This window comes from Ranitomeya imitator, chromosome 2, assembly GCF_032444005.1.
Source record: "Ranitomeya imitator isolate aRanImi1 chromosome 2, aRanImi1.pri, whole genome shotgun sequence".
Classification (NCBI taxonomy): Eukaryota; Metazoa; Chordata; class Amphibia; order Anura; family Dendrobatidae; genus Ranitomeya; species Ranitomeya imitator.
Window position 1 is genome coordinate 28,885,842 of NC_091283.1, and position 20,138 is coordinate 28,905,979.

General features: G+C 44.7%; 1 protein-coding gene across 1 annotated transcript; it reads left to right on the forward strand.

Annotated features, from left to right (window-relative positions):
* Positions 1-340: 340 nt before the first annotated feature.
* LOC138661537 (HLA class II histocompatibility antigen, DM beta chain) lies at positions 341-19,930 on the forward strand. Its single transcript, XM_069746335.1, has 6 exons — positions 341-463; positions 746-1,030; positions 4,580-4,855; positions 8,875-8,991; positions 19,085-19,133; positions 19,458-19,930. The coding sequence occupies exons 1-5, from the start codon at positions 403-405 to the stop codon at positions 19,120-19,122; spliced, it is 777 nt and encodes a 258-aa protein (XP_069602436.1). The 5' UTR covers positions 341-402; the 3' UTR covers positions 19,123-19,133; positions 19,458-19,930.
* The last annotated feature ends 208 nt before the right edge of the window (positions 19,931-20,138 follow it).

Consider the following 20,138-nt stretch of genomic DNA (forward strand, 5'->3'; position numbering starts at 1 on the left):
TTCTATACCCTTTGCATTTCGCCATTAAAAAAATGCTGTCTGTTAAAATGCACAAATGCAAAAAAATATCGACAGAAAACAAAAATACATAAATGGTCAATAGAAATGTAATAAGTAGCAATGTAATTGTCTGTAAATGTTTTTCTTCTGCTCCAGCGTTTCCCACAAGCGGTGCGCCCGGTCAGACCTGAATAACTTGGCACGGACGGTATTTTCTTATTTCCTGCGGTTTCTGGTTTAGTTTCGCTTTGCCTTCTCAGCCCCGTCCGTCCAGGAATCAGCTGCTGCCGGTGACAGCTGACGTCATCTCTCTTCTCATTTCCTACTGGCCACAATCTGCAGGAGCGACTGCTGTGCTGCGGATTATTACCTATCACTGTCATATCCCAGCAAGCTGCCGAGATGAAGGGGTCGATAGCGGAGCTGCTGCTGGTATATGGGGCCATATCCCTCCCCGTAACAGGTATCCGGCTCCGCGCGCTGCACACAGAGCGATCCGCACCTCGCTGTTTGTCGGTAACATCATATGTGACTTTTTACGCTATTGTTATATAGTGAAACGTAACGGCTTTATTATAAGTCCGGTAAATATTGATGTCCGTCATCTGCTCACCGGCGCCCCCTATAGGACACTATAACGTGAACATTAAGGACAATTCTGCAGTTTTTAGCATTGGTGAATATTTCCTTGTTACCGCGGGATCATTATATGGAGCTTTATGTTGCTGTCTATTCTTTTTTGCAGGTTACGTCATGCAGGAGATTTCACTCTGCAGCTATGGAGATGATGAGAAAGGAAATGCTACGTTTCAGTACGTTTTTGCATTCAATCACCAGTATATACTGGGATACAACAGCAAGGACAATATGTTTCTGCCTTATAACTCTATCGAACAGATGATGGCGGTAGTGAGAAAATTTACGACGGAATTCAACACTAATCCTGACATGTTAAATTATGTGAAAAATGAGGAGAAAAGGTGCAAAAACGAAAAGAAGACGTTCTGGAAGGAGACAGTGGAAAGACGCGGTGAGTAGAGACATCCAGCGACAACACATAGCGCGTGCAGGCGGTGTCATGGCGCTGCGATACCTAAAGCTTTATATCTGCCCATAGACCGAACCTGCAGCTCCCGAGCCCGAATGCAAAATCTGTGAGAGTATGTGCCCGCAATCCGGAAATGGCACCGCTATGGGCGCAGAGTAATTTCGCTGCCTCCAGAACGCTACGTCCTAATCATGCAGGTATATCTGCACATGTTCACTGAATAATGCGGATTTACCGCATCCAATACATTTATATTGTGTAAATGACATACTGCAGCTCATAAACCCGCGCCGCAGGTGAGATTACGCAGCGTCAAATAGAAACACATTGGGCACAGGATTCCTATAAATCCCATCCACTGTGCTTGTATTGTAGACCATAGCGTCAAAAACGCTGCTATCCCCAATCGTGGGCACATACCCTAATGGGACCCAGCTTCATTTTGTTCCAAAAATATGATAAAGCAGAGGTGGCAACAGCTACTACACACAGAGCAAACTGCAATTTTTGTAATTCTTCACACCCAAATTTTATATTATCGTATAACAGGTGTAATACTAGCTTCTACAGACACAGATATAACTAATAGATTATGCTTTTTATACTTGAGGCTATACCTAATGTAACACTGCCATCATGGTTAGGAAAATTGTAATTCTACCTGCTAAAAAATATCTAATTGCTACAATACTGCTCTTATGTACAAGAATATAATTACTACAATACTGCCCCTATGTACAAGAATATAGCTACTATAACACTGCCCCTATGTACAAGAATATAACTACTATAATACTGCCTCTATGTACAAGAATATAACTACTATAATACTGCTCCTATGTACAAGAATATAGCTACTATAATACTGCTCCTATGTACAAGAATATAACTACTATAATACTGCCCTTATGTACAAGAATATAACTACTATAATACTGCTCCTATGTACAAGAATATAGCTACTATAATACTGCTCCTATGTACAAGAATATAACTACTATAATACTGCTCCCTATGTATAAGAATATAACTACTATAATACTGCCCCCTATGTACAAGAATATAACTACTATAATACTGCCCCTATGTACAAGAATATAACTACTATAATACTGCCCCTATGTACAAGACTATAACTACTATAATACTGCTCCCTATGTACAAGAATATAACTACTATAATACTGCCCCTATGTACAAGAATATAGCTACTATAATACTGCCCCTATGTACAAGACTATAACTACTATAATACTGCTCCCTATGTACAAGAATATAACTACTATAATACTGCCCCTATGTACAAGAATATAACTACTATAATACTGCCTCCTATGAACAAGAATATAGCTACTGTAATACTGCTCCTATGTACAAGAATATAACTACTGTAGTACTGCCCCCTATGTACAAGAATATAACTACTATAATATTGCTCCTATGTACAAGAATATAACTACTATAATACTGCCCCCTATGTACAAGAATATAACTACTATAATACTGCTCTTATGTACAAGAATATAACTACTGCAGTACTGCCCCCTATGTACAAGAATATAACTACTATAATATTGCTCCTATGTACAAGAATATAACTACTATAATACTGCCCCCTATGTACAAAAATATAACTACTATAATACTGCCCCCTATGTACAAGAATATAACTACTATAATACTGCTCCTATGTACAAGAATATAACTACTATAATACTGCTCCTATGTACAAGAATATAACTACTATAATACTGCCCCTATGTATAAGAATATAACTACTATAATACTGCCCCCTATATACAAGAATATAACTACTATAATACTGCCCCTATATACAAGAATATAACCACTATAATACTGCTCCCTATGTACAAGAATATAACTACTATAATACTGCTCCTATGTACAAGAATATAACTACTATAATACTGCCCCTATGTACAAGAATATAACTACTATAATACTGCCCCCTATGTACAAGGATATAACTACTATAATACTGCTCCTATGTACAAGAATATAACTACTATAATACTGCCCCTATGTATAAGAATATAACTACTATAATACTGCCCCCTATATACAAGAATATAACTACTATAATACTGCCCCTATATACAAGAATATAACCACTATAATACTGCTCCCTATGTACAAGAATATAACTACTATAATACTGCTACTATGTACCAGAATGTAACTACTATAATACTGCTCCCTATGTACAATAATATATCTACTATAATACTGCCCCTATGTACAAGAATATAACTACTATAATACTGCCTTTATGTACAAGAATATAACTACTATAATATTGCTCCCTATGTACAATAATATATCTACTATAATACTGCCCCTATGTACAAGAATATAACTACTATAATACTGCCCCTATGTACAAGAATATAACTACTATAATACTACTCCCTATGTACAATAATATAACTACTATAATACTGCCCCTATGTACAAGAATATAACTACTATAATACTGCCTTTATGTACAAGAATATAACTACTATAATACTGCTCCCTATGTACAATAATATAACTACTATAATACTGCCCCTATGTACAAGAATATAACTACTATAATACTGCTCCTATATACAAGAATATAACTACTATAATACTGCTCCTATGTACAAGAATATAACTACTATAATACTGCCCCTATGTACAAGGATATAACTACTATAATACTGCTCCTATATACAAGAATATAACTGCTATAATACTGCTCTTATGTACAAGAATATAACTACTATAATACTGCCCCTATGTACAAGAATATAACTACTATAATACTGCCCCCTATGTACAAGGATATAACTACTATAATACTGCTCCTATATACAAGAATATAACTGCTATAATACTGCTCTTATGTACAAGAATATAACTACTATAATACTGCCCCTATGTACAAGAATATAACTACTATAATACTGCCCCCTATGTACAAGGATATAACTACTATAATACTGCTCCTATATACAAGAATATAACTACTATAATACTGCTCCTATGTACATGAATATAACTACTATAATACTGCTCCTATGTACAAGAATATAACTACTATAATACTGCTCCTATGTACATGAATATAACTACTATAATACTGCTCCTATGTACATGAATATAACTACTATAATACTGCTCCTATGTACATGAATATAACTACTATAATACTGCTCCTATGTACATGAATATAACTACTATAATACTGCTCTTATGTACAAGAATATAACTACTATAATACTGCCCCTATGTACAAGAATATAACTACTATAATACTGCTCCTATGTACATGAATATAACTACTATAATACTGCTCCTATGTACATGAATATAACTACTATAATACTGCTCCTATGTACATGAATATAACTACTATAATACTGCTCCTATGTACATGAATATAACTACTATAATACTGCTCCTATGTACATGAATATAACTACTATAATACTGCTCCTATGTACATGAATATAACTACTATAATACTGCCTTCATGTCTCTGCAGTGAAACCATCTATGGAGGTGTTTGTTCCTGATGAGAATAAGGACAATCTCCCGCTACTAATCTGCTTTGTTTGGGGCTTTTACCCTGAAAAAATTATTGTTTCCTGGATTAAAAATAATAAGACTGTGGTTAAGACTGAAGATCAGGCGGTGCAGACCGGGGAATGGACCTACCAGCTGGTGTCCATCCTGGATCTGAGGGACTCTCTTCCTGAAGATGATTATTCCTGTAAGGTTGAACATCAGAGCCTACGTGAGCCCATGACAACAACCTGGAGTAAGTATTCGCCCAACATCTCGGCACCACCGGGAGCTCGATGCTGCATCGTCCAGACCTTCTTCCGGGGTATCTTTGTGTGTTCATCCCATCTCCTTTATGTGGGGAATATTCAGGATCTAGTGCTGGAGTTTTCTCCTTTACCTCAATATTCCATTTATAACATCTGATGTAAAACTTTAAGCTCTGAGCAATTTTCCCAAAGAAATAGGGGAAAAAAATGGGGGAAATTTACTAAGCAAAATGCCAGAATTGCACCAAACATGACAACTATGCTCCAAATATATATAACTCACAGAGTTTTCAGTTTTGAGAATTGTTTATAAATGGGGACCAGTCCAAAAAATGCACCCAGTTAAGGTGCTCCCATATTTTGCTGCAAATATTGGTGAAGAAATGTCAAAATGAGGAAGAGAAAATGTCCAACGAGTCTAGAAAAATAATCAGCCCGGACCTCGCGCCTCACTGCGATACGTTTCGGCAGCTGATTATTGTTTCTTCCTCTTCTTCTTACGAGAACCTTTTCTTTTTCATTTTTCCATTTAGAAGCCGTATGAGCTTACAGTATTTTTTTTGCAGGGCGAGTTGTAGTTTTGAATGATACAATCTATTTTACCATATAATGTCGTGAAAAATGGAAAAAAAATTCCAAGTGGGGTGAAATAGTGAAACCCTCCACCCTCCCACCCGCAGTTGTGACATTATTTTGGGGGGATATTATGCCATGAAATGACCCAATAACATGATTTTTCAGGTTGGTAGTGTGACGCCCAAGAGACCGGGGTACCCAGCACCGGACCAATGGGGTCTGTCTCTTGAGGGGGGTGTCACGGGTGGCTTGACCCGGTGCTGTGGCCTCAGGCAATGCACAGTGTAAAGGGTATCGTGAGGGAACAGGCACTTACTTGATCAGCAGCAGGTTCTCCCAGCGGTGATGATCCCAATCCTGGATAGATGGCTATTGTCCAAATGAAAGACTGAGGCACTGAAACATTTAACCAGTTTACTTTAACAAAAAAAGGATTTACAACCAGTCCTGTCACCGGAGTCTGTATGGGAACTCTGAGTTACTTTGACCCTGCCGGGGTCTTCGCCTCTTATTGTACGCAATATCTGTGTGGCCCTGCTGCTGTATGTGAACTGGCTGCCGGCCCAATCTGTCCCCTCCGGGTCCTGGTTCGACGGGCAACCCGAGTCCTTTTATCGGCTTACCCCCTCCAGGAGTACCGCTGAACTCTGTGTCTGTTGCTGCGTCCGACCCTAGTGAAGCTGATATCACCTCACGTTTTTCCGGTTGCTGTATTATATGTAATGAATACAGCCACGGATCCGGTATCCGTCTTTGCGCCTGTTCTGGGTAGTGATTAATGCTACCCGGTTCTCACAATGTCCTTTTTCTCTATCCCTCTTCTCCTCAGGCCGGTGATTTAGGCCTGGTAACAGTCACAGGGCTGTTAGAGATTCAACTGTATGACCTCTCACTTTCAGCTCCTTAGCCCAACTGCCAGTTCTTCTCTCAGACCAGAATGGATCAAGGGGAGTCTCTGGAGCTCCCCCTTCTGGCCGGAGGTGGTAGTGCAGTCTTGCTATTTTAGTATTTGCATTTACTGTCAGTAACTATTTTTGTGGCAAATACCCCTAGGGGTGCCACAGTAGGATTGTGGCAATGCCAAATTTTGTCTTTTCGCTTACAGTATGTGCTGTAATACCGTAATACTGCGGTATATGGTGAAAATCATGGTCTACTATGAAGTGTCTGTGGCTCAGCTTCATAGGAGAACCAAGATGGCAGTGATGGACCTTCGCCCGGTGCCAGTCAGTGCCCAGTTATCACGTTGTGAGAGGCCATTGTGGGCCAGACCGGATTAAAGTGGATTTCCAGCCAATAAAAACTGTTCCTAATAGGGCTCAGCCAATCACAGGCCGCTGTCATTTTTACCCATCCTGAGAACCCTTTGGAAGCCCCCTGTAATGTATGTGAGGACCCCTGCGCTGTATTGTGGGGTCTTTTGTTCGGCTTCGGTTCTTTGCTCTATCTGGTATTTTTCTCTATTTCACCTTATGTTATGGTAATATTATTATTACGCGTTGCTTTGTTCCTGATTGTAGTGATGTTATCTGACTTTGTGCAGAATCCTGATGGTTCTGTGGATCTTTCAGGATCCTGTAAGGCAGTGGTCCCCAACTCCAGGCCTCGAGGGCCGCCAACAGTGCAGGTTTTCAGGATTTCCTTAGTATTGCACAGGGGTTGGAATCATCACCTGTGCAGATGATCACATTACCACCGATGCAATACTAAAGAAATCCTGAAAACCTGCACTGTTGGTGGCCCTCGAGGCCTGGAGTTGGGGACCACTGCTGTAAGGCCTCGTTCACACGTCCGTGATTTGGTCGAGCTTCATCAGAGTTTCTGTCCTCGGTGTTTGCTCATTGTCCCTTCACAGTTTCTTATTTTGCGTACAACAAGTTTTCTCACATTTCTATCAATCATGAGAATCCAACATCACATTGGTGACATCCGAGGGTCCGATTTATCTCACAGACCCATAAACGTCTATTGATGAGTTTTATTTGTGACTTTGTGATGTTTTTCCTCAAGGAAACTCGGAATGTGAACAAACCCCCGACACTATAATGGGTGCGAGTCCTGTCCCCGGTCCCTGAGGAACGCAGATACGGCTCGTGCCAGAAAACCTGACGTGTGAATGAGTCTTTATATTGTAGAAAACTTTGGGATTTTCCCTAAATTTGTGGCAAATTCCGCAGTGTAAAGTGTAATCAGGTCGTGGCCTTAAAGCCTCAATCTCGGCCAGTATGTCTATGTGCCGCCATCTCCTCTGTCTCTGGAGCAGATCGGGATCTTCTCCTCTGTCTCTGTAGTAAATCGGGGGCTTCTCTGCAACTCTGGAGCAGATCAGGGGCTTCTCTGAATCTCTGGAGCAGATCGGGGGCTTCTCCACATCTCTAGAGCAGATCGGGGGCTTCTCTCGCGTCTCTGGAGCAGATCGGGGCTTCTCTGAATCTCTGGAGCAGATCGGGGGCTTCTCCTCTTTCTCTGGAGCAGATCGGGGGCTTCTCCTCTTTCTCTGGAGCAGATCGGGGGCTTCTCTGAATCTCTGGAGCAGATCGGGGGCTTCTCCCGCGTCTCTGGAGCAGATTGGGGGCTTCTCCTCTGTCTCTGGAGCAGATCAGGGGCTTCTCCCGCGTCTCTGGAGCAGATCGGGGGCTTCTCTGTCTCTGGAGCAGATCGGGGGATTATCCTCTGTCTCTGGAGCAGATCGGGGGCTTCTCCCGCGTCTCTGGAGCAGATCGGGGGCTTCTCTGTCTCTGGAGTAGATCAGGGGCTTCTCCTGCAGATCGGGGGCTTCTCCCGCGTCTCTGGAGCAGATCGGGGGCTTCTCCCGCATCTCTGGAGCAGATCGGGGGCTTCTCCCGTGTCTCTGAAGCAGATCGGGGGCTTCTCTTCTGTCTCTGGAGCAGATTGGGGGCTTCTCCTCTGTCTCTGGAGCAGATTGGGGGCTTCTCCTCTGTCTCTGGAGCAGATCGGGATCTTCTCCTCTGTCTCTGTAGTAAATCGGGGGCTTCTCTGCAACTCTGGAGCAGATCAGGGGCTTCTCTGAATCTCTGGAGCAGATCGGGGGCTTCTCCACATCTCTAGAGCAGATCGGGGGCTTCTCTCGCGTCTCTGGAGCAGATCGGGGGCTTCTCCTCTGTCTCTGGAGCAGATCGGGGGCTTCTCCCGCGTCTCTGGAGCAGATCAGGGGCTTCTCCTCTGTCTTTGGAGCAGATCGGGGGCTTCTCCCGCGTCTCTGGAGCAGATCAGGGGCTTGTCCGCGTCTCTGGAGCAGATCGGGGGCTTCTCCTCTGTCTTTGGAGCAGATCGGGGGCTTCTCCTCTGTCTTTGGAGCAGATCGGGGGCTTCTCCCGCGTCTCTGGAGCAGATCGGGGGCTTCTCCCGCGTCTCTGGAGCAGATCGGGGGCTTGTCCGCGTCTCTCACTCATTATCTCTTGTTACACAGAAGCCGGTTTGACCTCCAATCAGATCATTAAGATCAGCGTTTCCTCTGTGGTCTTCGCCCTGGGACTGATCTCCCTGATGGCCGGAGTTGTGTGGTGGAAGAACGCCAAGAAGAGCGGTAAGAGCATGAGAGCGCGGGCATGGGGTGATTAAAGGGGTTTTATAATTTCCCAACTCCAGTTTTTTGTACCTAAAACAAACCTGCTTCCCTCCCCCTCCCCAGGTCCAGCACTGAGTCTCCGCTGCTGCTCCTGGTGTCTGTTACTGTCTGCAGCGCTAACGTCGCTTCCACAACACTGCAGCCAATCAACGAGAACGGCAGGTCTGAGCTGCTCATGCCGCCAATCGGGCAGAGAAGCTGAGCTCAGTGATTGTCTGCAGCGCTGGTGATGTGCATTCAAATAACAGAGAACAGAAGCAGCGGTGGAGACTCAGCGTTGGACCTGGGGAGGGTGAGTAGGAAAATTTTTGAAACTATTTCTGGAGACGCAACTTTCTTAAAAACAGTAAATCCCTTTGTCTCTTGTCTCATGAAGTGAATGTCCTCCGATGATATCATCATTTGTGGGATAAATAAGTGATTTGGTGTAAAAGTCGGACATTCACTTTATAGGTGGAGACAAAAGCGCGTCCTACCATCCTCCGCTCTTCTGTGTCCTCCTAATAAACATGGACACCAGTGTCGCCATCTGCCCCATAGTGAGCGGCTCCTTCTGGGTTTTATCTGGATCTTGTCCTGAGCGTTGGCCTGGTCGCTGCCTGAGGACGTGTTCACACAAGGAGTTATTGCATCTTATTTTTATGCACCCAAAAAAACAGATTATTGGCAGCAGAAACACTGCTTATTTTTTCATAGTTTTGTGTTTTTACTTTAACTTTTTTCCCCATTCATTTAAATGTGTGAAAAACACCACAAAAGTGTTAAAAGAATTGACATCGCAGATGTGAGAAAAACACTTTGACGGTTAAAATATGCGGAATCAAAGCAGTGAGTGCAGAGATTTCAGAAAACATTCACTTTGCTGATACTGTAAAACGCTGAGTATTTTATGCTCCAAATACGCGGCAATTACCGCACATGTTTATACACAAACTGCAGGTAAAATGCAACCACAGCGCCAGGACTGAGCATTAGAGGAACCATGGCGCCACCTGCTGGACAGCTAGAAGAATTACATTTTTGGGATATTTGTTTCTTCAACCAAATATTGTAATCTTACGGCACGTGGTCACAATCGGGGTAAGAAGGGAACACCAGTCTGTAACAGCAGATCTCTGTCCGTGGCATTTACATGGCGTGATCACCGATGCACGGAGGAACCATAGTGGACAGCAGGACTCCTAAGCTCTGACACACAGGACAGCAGGACTCCTAAGCTCTGACACACAGGACAGCAGGACTCCTAAGATCTGACACATAGGACAGCAGGACTCCTAAGCTCAGACACACAGGACAGCAGGACTCCTAAGCTCTGACACATAGGACAGCAGGACTCCTAAGCTCGGACACACAGGACAGCAGGACTCTTAAGCTCTGACACATAGGACAGCAGGACTCCTAAGCTCTGACACATAGGACAGCAGGACTCCTAAGCTCGGACACACAGGACAGCAGGACTCCTAAGCTCTGACACATAGGACAGCAGGACTCCTAAGCTCTGACACATAGGACAGCAGGACTCCTAAGCTCAGACACACAGGACAGCAGGACTCCTAAGCTCTGACACACAGGACAGCAGGACTCCTAAGCTCGGACACACAGGACAGCAGGACTCCTAAGCTCAGACACACAGGACAGCAGGACTCCTAAGCTCTGACACACAGGACAGCAGGACTCCTAAGCTCTGACACATAGGACAGCAGGACTCCTAAGCTCAGACACACAGGACAGCAGGACTCCTAAGCTCTGACACACAGGGCAGCAGGACTTCTAAGCTCTGACACATAGGACAGCAGGACTCCTAAGCTCAGACACATAGGACAGCAGAACTCCTAAGCTCGGGCACACAGGACAGCAGGACTCCTAAGCTCGGGCACACAGGACAGCAGGACTCCTAAGCTCGGGCACACAGGACAGCAGGACTCCTAAGCTCTGACACATAGGACAGCAGGACTCCTAAGCTCAGACACACAGGACAGCAGGACTCCTAAGCTCTGACACACGGGACAGCAGGACTTCTAAGCTCTGACACATAGGACAGCAGGACTCCTAAGCTCTGACACATAGGACAGCAGGACTCCTAAGCTCTGACACATAGGACAGCAGGACTTCTAAGCTCTGACACATAGGACAGCAGGACTCCTAAGCTCTGACACATAGGACAGCAGGACTCCTAAGCTCTGACACACAGGACAGCAGGACTCCTAAGCTCGGACACACAGGACAGCAGGACTCCTAAGCTCTGACACATAGGACAGCAGGATTCCTAAGCTCTGACACACAGGACAGCAGGACTCCTAAGCTCTGACACATAGGACAGCAGGACTCCTAAGCTCGGACACACAGGACAGCAGGACTCTTAAGCTCTGACACATAGGACAGCAGGACTCCTAAGCTCTGACACACAGGACAGCAGGACTCCTAAGATCTGACACATAGGACAGCAGGACTCCTAAGCTCTGACACACAGGACAGCAGGACTCCTAAGCTCGGACACACAGGACAGCAGGACTCCTAAGCTCTGACACACAGGACAGCAGGACTCCTAAGCTCGGGCACACAGGACAGCAGGACCCCTAAGCTCTGACACATAGGACAGCAGGACCCCTAAGCTCTGACACACAGGACAGCAGGACTCCTAAGCTGGGACACACAGGACAGCAGGACTCCTAAGCTCTGACACATAGGACAGCAGGACTCCTAAGCTGGGACACACAGGACAGCAGGACTCCTAAGCTCTGACACATAGGACAGCAGGACTCCTAAGCTCTGACACACAGGACAGCAGGACTCCTAAGATCTGACACACAGGACAGCAGGACTCCTAAGCTCTGACACATAGGACAGCAGGACTCCTAAGATCTGACACATAGGACAGCAGGACTCCTAAGCTCTGACACACAGGACAGCAGGACTCCTAAGCTCTGACACACAGGACAGCAGGACTCCTAAGCTCGGACACACAGGACAGCAGGACTCCTAAGCTCTGACACACAGGACAGCAGGACTCCTAAGCTCGGGCACACAGGACAGCAGGACCCCTAAGCTCTGACACATAGGACAGCAGGACCCCTAAGCTCTGACACACAGGACAGCAGGACTCCTAAGCTCTGACACATAGGACAGCAGGACTCCTAAGCTCGGACACACAGGACAGCAGGACTCCTAAGCTCTGACACATAGGACAGCAGGACTCCTAAGCTCGGACACACAGGACAGCAGGACTCCTAAGCTCTGACACACAGGACAGCAGGACTCCTAAGCTCGGGCACACAGGACAGCAGGACCCCTAAGCTCTGACACATAGGACAGCAGGACCCCTAAGCTCTGACACACAGGACAGCAGGACCCCTAAGCTCTGACACATAGGACAGCAGGACCCCTAAGCTCTGACACACAGGACAGCAGGACTCCTAAGCTGGGACACACAGGACAGCAGGACTCCTAAGCTCTGACACATAGGACAGCAGGACTCCTAAGCTCTGACACATAGGACAGCAGGACTCCTAAGCTCTGACACATAGGACAGCAGGACTCCTAAGCTCTGACACACAGGACAGCAGGACTCCTAAGCTCTGACACATAGGACAGCAGGACTCCTAAGCTCTGACACATAGGACAGCAGGACTCCTAAGCTGGGACACACAGGACAGCAGGACTCCTAAGCTCTGACACATAGGACAGCAGGACTCCTAAGCTCTGACACACAGGACAGCAGGACTCCTAAGCTCTGACACACAGGACAGCAGGACTCCTAAGCTCTGACACACAGGACAGCAGGATTCCTAAGCTCTGACACATAGGACAGCAGGACTCCTAAGCTCTGACACATAGGACAGCAGGACTCCTAAGCTCTGACACACAGGACAGCAGGACTCCTAAGCTCTGACACACAGGACAGCAGGACTCCTAAGCTCTGACACACAGGACAGCAGGACTCCTAAGCTCTGACACATAGGACAGCAGGACTCCTAAGCTCTGACACATAGGACAGCAGGACTCCTAAGCTGGGACACACAGGACAGCAGGACTCCTAAGCTCTGACACATAGGACAGCAGGACTCCTAAGCTCTGACACACAGGACAGCAGGACTCCTAAGCTCTGACACACAGGACAGCAGGACTCCTAAGCTCTGACACACAGGACAGCAGGATTCCTAAGCTGGGACACACAGGACAGCAGGACTCCTAAGCTCTGACACATAGGACAGCAGGACTCCTAAGCTCGGACACACAGGACAGCAGGACTCCTAAGCTCGGACACACAGGACAGCAGGACTCCTAAGCTCGGACACACAGGACAGCAGGACTCCTAAGCTCTGACACACAGGACAGCAGGACTCCTAAGCTCTGACACACAACACAGCAGGACTCCTAAGCTCTGACACACAGGACAGCAGGACTCCTAAGCTCTGACACACAGGACAGCAGGACTCCTAAGCTCTTACACAAAGGACAGCAGGACTTCTAAGCTCTGACACACGGGACAGCAGGACTCCTAAGCTCTGACACACGGGACAGCAGGACTCCTAAGCTCTGACACACGGGACAGCAGGACTCCTAAGCTCGGACACACTGGACAGCAGGACTCCTAAGCTCTGAGTCACAGGACAGCAGGACTCCTAAGCTCGGACACACTGGACAGCAGGACTCCTAAGCTCTGAGTCACAGGACAGCAGGACTCCTAGTTGACATACAGTTCACAGACATTTTGCTGGATTACTGCAGAATAATGGAAGTGAGTTGAGACATAATAACATTTTGGACACAAGGCTTATTACCACAGATGCACCAGGTATTGGATCCATGTTTTGCTATCAGACATATTTGTTGTTGAAGTGTCGTTCTGTCATCTCCGGCAAGCGCCATTTCTTTTATCCTTGTCTCACCTGTATTGTCTGTATTACTAACCCCTCTTGTTGTTGTCCTCACAGTGGATGTTCTGTTCATGTCTTGTAGATGACTGTCACTTCTTACCCACCATTTTCCGTCCTTGGCGTCACATATTTGCACCATGTTTGCCTTTCTCAGTAATTTCCTTAAGCAGAGAGGGGTCCATCACTAACGACAGCGCATCGTCATTACTTTCCTGTCAATCACAGTCACTCGTGGATGAAGAGAGGGATCTTGGAGAAGACAGTGAGACAGACTCTATGGATGGGCGGCTTATAGTAGGGTCTGAGCCCCTTGCGCCCTTTCACCAGGGGTGTGCACTGAGCGCTGTACCAAACCTGGATGATGATGATGATGGTGATATCCGCCGCTGCCCTGATTAACTTTGTAATGGAGCCCATACTTTATACATGATGATCCTTTCCTGTACATTGTCCAGAGGGCTTCATTGTGACCCCTACAGCGGACCTGGTATAGATGGCTGCAGGGGGTTGTCTCATGGCGAGACAGCGGGATATTTCCACTTTCATCTGTCAAATTATGCCATAGTTTAATCATGTTAAATCAGCAGGAGTCTGATCGCCGGACCCTTCTGATCTACAGAGCCAGGGTGCTTGTGATGGGCTTGTGCTTATAGTAGTCAATTTGAAAAAGCAAGGCTGCAGAGTAAAGCATGGGGGGAACTGGGCAGAGATATAAACTTTATTCTCTGTTAGCCACACTGACTAGCAGGAGTCTAAGCTTAAAGGCTTATTCCCGTCTTTATAATCGGGTATTGTTGGATAGTGCACGTAAATACAAGCAATTTTGCAATTTACTGCTTATTAAAATGTTCAGCCGTATTAACAATATGTTTTATTTACAGCTCGTTGCCTTGGAGACCGACCCCCGCCGCTAGACAGCAGAACATGCACAGCGCTTACAAGCTCTTTCCTATTGTGTTATACAGTTATATCCACTGTTCTGAAACTGGCTGGGATCCCTGACACGCGCCCTTACCTCCTAATATCAGACATCTTTAGGGAAGTGCTTACAAGCTAGACAATAGTGGTGGTCGGTCTCCTAGGCAACGAGCTGAAAAATAACAGAAAATTGCTCATACCGTAACTCAAGAACGGCTACAAATTTTAATAAGCTGTAAACTGCAAAAGTGCTTGTGTTTACAGGTTCTGTCCGACAATATCCATCTATGAAGATATAGCAAAGAAGAGTGAAATCTCTGAAGTTATAGTGCACCAGTCCTGACTGTATGTCTGTTACATGGGTCATTTTCAGCAATTAGTGGGAGAATGAGGGTGATAGTCCGCGCTGCTGATGTGGATGGCAAGAAACCAAGAAACAGCCATATTGGTTCCTGCAGTTTATTCTCTGCGCATTTCGAACTTGGACCAACTTCTTCCTCCAAAGAACCTCAGTATTGTGGGATAATATGACCCCGATAGATGAGCAGATCCCTATTCTTCACCCGTCATATAATCCTCCCTCGGATAAGACCCCATTGCGCTTGGAGTCCCCCCCATTTTCTACAGACCCCATGTTGTCATATTCATTTCACCTCGTCAGTGTTTTGTCATTTCTTATGTTTGTCGCTTCCTGTATGTGTCACAATGTCTGTTTATCTCTAGTCTATAAATATATCACATTTCTGTGTTTTGTGTTTGTCCTCGTCTTCATCCATCGTGTGATAACCGTTGAGGTTCTTCAGAACTTGTGCTACTTCCTACATATAAAGAAGGACCCTCGGCTCTGACAGATAACGGAGTCTGCATCCCCCAAACCTTCACCTAGGAATCACTAATGTGGACCCCAACATGTGTCCAGCAGTAATGTCAGCTCAGGGCACAGATCACCCTGCAGAGGAGGACGCTTTTACCATTTACAATTCACCTCGGTTTATAAGAATTTATTCTCCAATTCTTGGCAGGAGAGAAGCCCCCTCTGTCCTCATGGCTGACTTGTGCTTCAAGACGAAAAATCTAATGTCTTCTTTGAATACAGTAATTCATGTTTTCTAAAGAGTTCTAGTCCTCTTGATCTCTGAAGAGAGGAGCCTACATGGCCTATAAGTCTCCTCACTCTGACAAGCCAGGCTTGGCTTGTCACTCTCCACAAGGAAAAATGTTACCCCGTAGGGCACAGTCACTTAAGGAGAGGAGCCTGCAGAGTGAAGGCAAACAGAATGATCTATTTCACGTGTTTGTTTCTAATTTATTACATTCAATGAAAACCCCAAAGCCATTATCTCAGTAAATTAGATTAACAAAAACACCTCTAAAGGCTTCCTAAGCCTTTAGAAAGGTCCCTTAATCTGTTTCAGTAGCTCCACAATCATGGGGAAGACTGCTGACCTGACAGATGTCCAGAAGGCCGTCATTGACACTCCACAAGGAGGGGAAGCCACAAAAGGTCACTGCTAAAGAAGCCGGCTGTTCACAGAGTGCTGTATCCAAGCATATTAATGGAAAGTTCAGTGGAAGGAAAAAGTGTAGTAGAGAAAGGTGCACAAACAGCCGGGATAACCGCAGCCTGGAAAGGATTGTTAAGAAAAGGCCATTCAAAAATATGGGGAAAATTCACAAGGAGTGGACTGCTGCTGGAGTCATTGCTTCACCACACACAGACGTATCCAGGACATGGGCTACAAGTGTCACTTCCTTGTGTCCGGCCACTCATGACCAATAGATAATGCCAGAAGCGTTTTGCCTGGGCCAAGGAGAAAAAGAACCGGACTGTTGTCAGTGGTCCAAGGTGTTGTTTTCAGGTGAAAGTAAATTTTGCATTTCATTTGGAAATCAAGGTCCCAGAGTCTGGAGGAAGAGTGGAGGCCACAATCCAAGCTGCTGGAGGTCTAGTGTGAGGTCTCCACAGTCAGTGATGGTTTGGGGGCCATGTCATCTGCTGGTGTAGGTCCACTGTGTTTTATAAAGACCAAAGTCAGCACAGCCGTCTACCGGGAAATTTTAGAGCACTTCATGCTTCCCTCTGCCGAAAGCTTTATGTAGATGGAAATGTCATTCTCTGGCAGGACTTGTCCCCTGTCCACACTGCCAAAAGTACCAATACCTGGTTTACAAACAACAGTGTCACTGGGCTTGATTGGCAGCAAGCTCACCTGACCTTAACCCCATAGAGAATCTATGGAGTATTGTCAGGAGGAAGATGAGACACCAGACCCAACAATGCAGACGAGCTGAAGGCTGCTATCAAAGCAACCTGGGCTTCCATAACCCCTCAGCAGCGCCACAGGCTGATCGCCTCCATGCCACACCTCATTGATGCAGTAATTGATGCAAAAGGAGCCCGACCAAGTATTGAGGGCATTTACTGAACACACATTTCAGTAGGACATTTCAGATTTTAAAATAATTTTTCAAGCTGGTGTTATAAAGTATTCTAATTTACTGAGATAATAACTTTTGGGTTTTCATTGGCTGTAAGCCATAATCATCAACATTAACAGAAATAAACACTTGAAGTAGATCACTCTGTGTGTAATGACTCTATATAATATATGAGTTTAACTTTTTGTATTGAAGAACTGAAATAAATTAACTTTTTGATGATATTCTAGTTTTGTGAGAAACACCTGTATGTAAGGCCACGTTCACATGTTCAGTATTTTACATCAGTATTTATAGCCAAAACCAGGAGTGGGATAATCAGAGGAAAAGTATAATAGAGACATGTCTCCACTTCTGCATTAATCGTCCACTCCTGGTTTTGGCTTACAAATACTGACATGAAATACTGACCAAATACTGAGTGTGTGAACATTGCCTTTGTAAGAGGTAAGTGTGTGACATGTCTAGACGGGAGCGCCAAATTATCACACACGTGTCACTGTGATAAATACGGCACAGCTTCTTCCTGCATGATGAGTCCCGGGACTCTCACAGATCCCCACAATCACGTGCTATGGAGAAATCTGCATGCAATATATGGGGCTGAGTAACATTACCAGCAGAGTATGGTTGTGCTGGGGAAAAGAAAATAGGGGTCTGGTGTCCCTTTCCCTTTACGATCGCAGTAAGAGAAAGTTATGGCTCCCCCAGCAATATGTCCATTGGTTTTTGAAAAAAAGACCAAGAGAACTTCAACTATTGGACAAAGTTCACATCCAGTTTTTTCAAAGTAGAAAAATCAGATGAGTTTTCTCAAGGAGTGCACTTCAATAAGTGTTTTTTTTCCTTCTTTTTTTTATATAAAGGGCTTTAAAGCGTTTTAGTTTCCTAAGACTTTGGAGCAGATCTGCTTCAAATTCCTCAAAATACTCTTGGTGAACCTAGTGTTAGATGAATCCTTGGCATTATCCAACATATTTTACATAGAAACCCGCAGCGCTGCGCTGACAGAGCTCTGGTTGGTGCAAACTCCAATAGAAGACCTGTGGCTGACATAGGGTACACGAAGCAATGGGAAAAAAAGGGTAAAATAGGGTCGTGTTTATGTTAACTTTAGGTGGAGACAAGGAAGAGGGAAAGTTAGAAAATAAGAGAAGGTGAGATAATATTTGTAAAAGTAGAGAGAGCAATCCAGAGAAATGGGGCAGCTCAAGAGAAACCCTGTATATGTGAGAAGGGAAAAGGAGAAAGTCAGCAGAGAGGACGATTAGGAGAATATCTGTGAATAATGGTGGAGATGTAGATCGGGGAACATTCAGGGAAGAGGAAAGGAGGGTAAAACATGGTCATTTATATCTGATTCATACTGTAGGTGGCTGAGAAGTCTGTAGAGAGACGAGGAAAAAAGAAAATTACTGGAGAGTAGTGGGGGTGTCACAATACTGGTGGATACAACTGGACACCAGTGGCTAGGTCAAAGAGACTGCAGAGGAACAAGGTCTAAAACATAATACACAAGCAATGAAACAGAACAGGTGCTGGCTTTATATACAGCTTTGGCAGGAAACAAGATGGCCGACGTAAAACATCAAGATCCATGTTAACTGAGGGCAAGGCTAAGGGCAAGAGAAACTGATTCCAGGACTAGATACTGACAGGGGGATAGTGAGTCCAGCTGCATTATCAACTAGGAGAGTCTTTAACAATTCATTGTCATTGCTGAGCATTGTATTATTACATCTGACTGGCGAGCGGGATAATCTGTGATATTAATATACTGTTTTCAGCAGGATCTTTTCTCTTTCCTTCTTCTGTAGGTTACACTCCAATCCCAGGATACAATGATGTAAACTGAGGCTCCAGGAGGTAAAATAAAAGCTCGAGTATTTTATACATCTATTAAAGGGGGTGAATACTTTCACAAGCCGCTGTACATCTATTAGTATATCTAGAAGTGCTGGGGGTCTCGCTTTAGAGAGAAACTTTGTGGCTTTAGCACAATCTAAGTCCTTGTACACAATTCCTTTTGTATTATCCCTCATGGCGTCTTTCTCTCCTCTCCCTTATATCTAATCAGTAAATGAGGAAATAAAGATAAATATCTGCCATTGTTTTCTGATATGATGCATCCATGCAGGTATTAAAAAATATAGAAAATGAGGTTCCCCAGTGATCACCTTGTTCCTTCAGTTCCAGGTCCGCAGGGATTTCCGCTATAACAGATCTCCACTGTACGGACCCGGGCGACTGGCGACAGATTCCTACAAATATGACAGGGGCGGACAGAAGAACCATCGGGATCGTTGAATCTGGACTTTTCAGTGACAGCAGATGACTCATATTTGGAAATTGATTTTAAGCGTTAGCATTTTCCAGGATGTTTTCTCTTTCATTTCATTTTCTTAATTTTTTTTTTTAAGTATTTCATTTTTTATGTTTATGATAAAAGAAGACACTTTGCATTTAGAAAGATCTGTGCACCAATCACTCCGCAGTCACAGAGCGGCATTTCTATTTCTCTGGATAAGAAACTCCTAGGACTCGTCACCGGATGGTTTCGGAGACGCCTCTTGCACCATTAAAGGCTCCAATATCTTTGAAAGAATTTTATGTTATTTTTATATTTTTCAGAATCAATAAAGAAAACGCACAGTGGACATAGATTTGTACCTCGTCTCCGTAATGTGTGTAATTTATGACTGATATGTAGGGATGAGCGGACCCGCGGACGTTCCGTTTCTGGTACCCCTACCTGAACTATTTTCCAAAGTTTGATTCAGGTACCGTAACTTTAACCGAAGTTGAACCAGAACCTGAACCCCATTGAAAAAAATGAGGATCTGAACTTTTGAGCTGGAACATTTTCTCTCC

Bases quoted from the DNA above. Each gene is read 5' to 3' on its own strand.
- LOC138661537 (XM_069746335.1), top strand. From the start codon at position 403: ATGAAGGGGTCGATAGCGGAGCTGCTGCTGGTATATGGGGCCATATCC. The intron at 1,031-4,579 runs GTGAGTAGAGAC...ATGTCTCTGCAG, and splicing joins GGAGACAGTGGAAAGACGCG to TGAAACCATCTATGGAGGTG. The intron at 8,992-19,084 runs GTAAGAGCATGA...CTTCTTCTGTAG, and splicing joins GAAGAACGCCAAGAAGAGCG to GTTACACTCCAATCCCAGGA.